The sequence below is a fragment of the Austrofundulus limnaeus genome, unplaced genomic scaffold (assembly GCF_001266775.1).
Source record: "Austrofundulus limnaeus strain Quisiro unplaced genomic scaffold, Austrofundulus_limnaeus-1.0 Scaffold2488, whole genome shotgun sequence".
NCBI classification, from domain to species: Eukaryota; Metazoa; Chordata; class Actinopteri; order Cyprinodontiformes; family Rivulidae; genus Austrofundulus; species Austrofundulus limnaeus.
In genome coordinates this window covers 1-1238 of record NW_013954890.1, presented here as the reverse complement: position 1 = coordinate 1238, position 1238 = coordinate 1, and the positions used below count along the sequence as shown (strand labels likewise).

The 1238-nt window shown below is 42.4% G+C and overlaps 1 protein-coding gene across 1 annotated transcript in view; it reads left to right on the top strand.

Annotated features, from left to right (window-relative positions):
* The window catches only part of nsa2 (NSA2 ribosome biogenesis homolog (S. cerevisiae)), a gene marked incomplete at its 3' end in the record, with an annotated part of 1820 nt that extends 665 nt beyond the window's left edge, over window positions 1–1155 (top strand). Inside the window, 3 exon segments of the mRNA XM_013999811.1 lie at window positions 448–635; window positions 720–870; window positions 976–1155. Coding sequence (XP_013855265.1) covers window positions 448–635; window positions 720–870; window positions 976–1155 — 519 coding nt within the window.
* Window positions 1156–1238: the final 83 nt, after the last annotated feature.

Sequence of the window (1238 nt, the reverse complement as noted above, 5' to 3'; positions counted from 1 at the left end):
ACTTACTGCCGGCAATGCGAACCAGACTCTGACACCGGTCGTACAAGGACCTGACAGCCCTCATCAAAGGGCCCGGTATCCCATAATCTCAGAGAACCCCTCACAAGGCCCCCCTTGGGACACGGTCGAACGCCTTCTCCAGGTCCACAAAACAGAGCAGAAGTTGCCTTCCACAGCAATTATTTTTAGTTAGCATATAGCTAAAATCTAACCATGGTTATATAATAGCAGCTGCATTCTGACGTGATAAGCTGTATGTTTTATATTCAGTTAACGTATGATCTGATTAGTCGAATAATCGAATAAATAATCGTTTGTGGCAGCCCTAATTATAAGTTAAAAATATTTTGATTTTAAGACGAGGAATAAGCTTTTTTATGTTAAGGGCAAATTGCTCTAATCCAGGTGAGTTTTGGTTTTGATACGGGTCTGTTCCTTGTTTTATAGCCTCAGAACGAGCACATTGAGTTGCACCGCAAGCGGCATGGCTACCGCCTGGACCATCATGAAAAGAAAAGGAAAAAGGAAAGCAGAGAGGCTCACGAGCGCTCCCACAAAGCCAGGAAGATGATCGGTTTGAAGGCCAAACTGTACCACAAACAGAGATACGCCGAGAAGATCCAGATGAAGAAAACGTGAGTACGAAGGGAGAAAAATGTTGTGATCTTTGCTGTTTTAATGAACGCTCCATACTCATATGAACAAAATCTTGTTTATAGCATCAAAATGCACGAACAGAGAAACACCAAGCAGAAGAATGATGACAAAACTCCTCAAGGTGCAGTTCCAGCGTATCTGTTGGACAGAGAGGGACAATCTCGTGCAAAAGTTCTTTCTAACATGATCAAACAGAAGAGGAAAGAGAAGGCTGTAAGTGTCAGCTATTTGTAGTTCATGGGGTTGAACCAGAAATGAGGAAACAACACTTTTTTTTGTTGTTTTTGTTTAAATACAAACATGGGATGTTGTGTGCAGGGAAAATGGGAGGTGCCCCTACCAAAGGTTCGAGCTCAAGGAGAGACAGAAGTGTTGAAAGTCATCAAAACTGGGAAGAGGCAGAAGAAAGCCTGGAAGAGGATGGTCACAAAAGTCTGCTTCGTTGGAGATGGTTTCACAAGGAAACCTCCCAAATATGAGCGTTTCATCAGGCCCATGGTGAGGCCACACGGACATTGTTTTGATGTTTTGAATCCAACCCCAGAATAAACACTTGGTTGTCTTTTTTTTTTTTTTTTTTT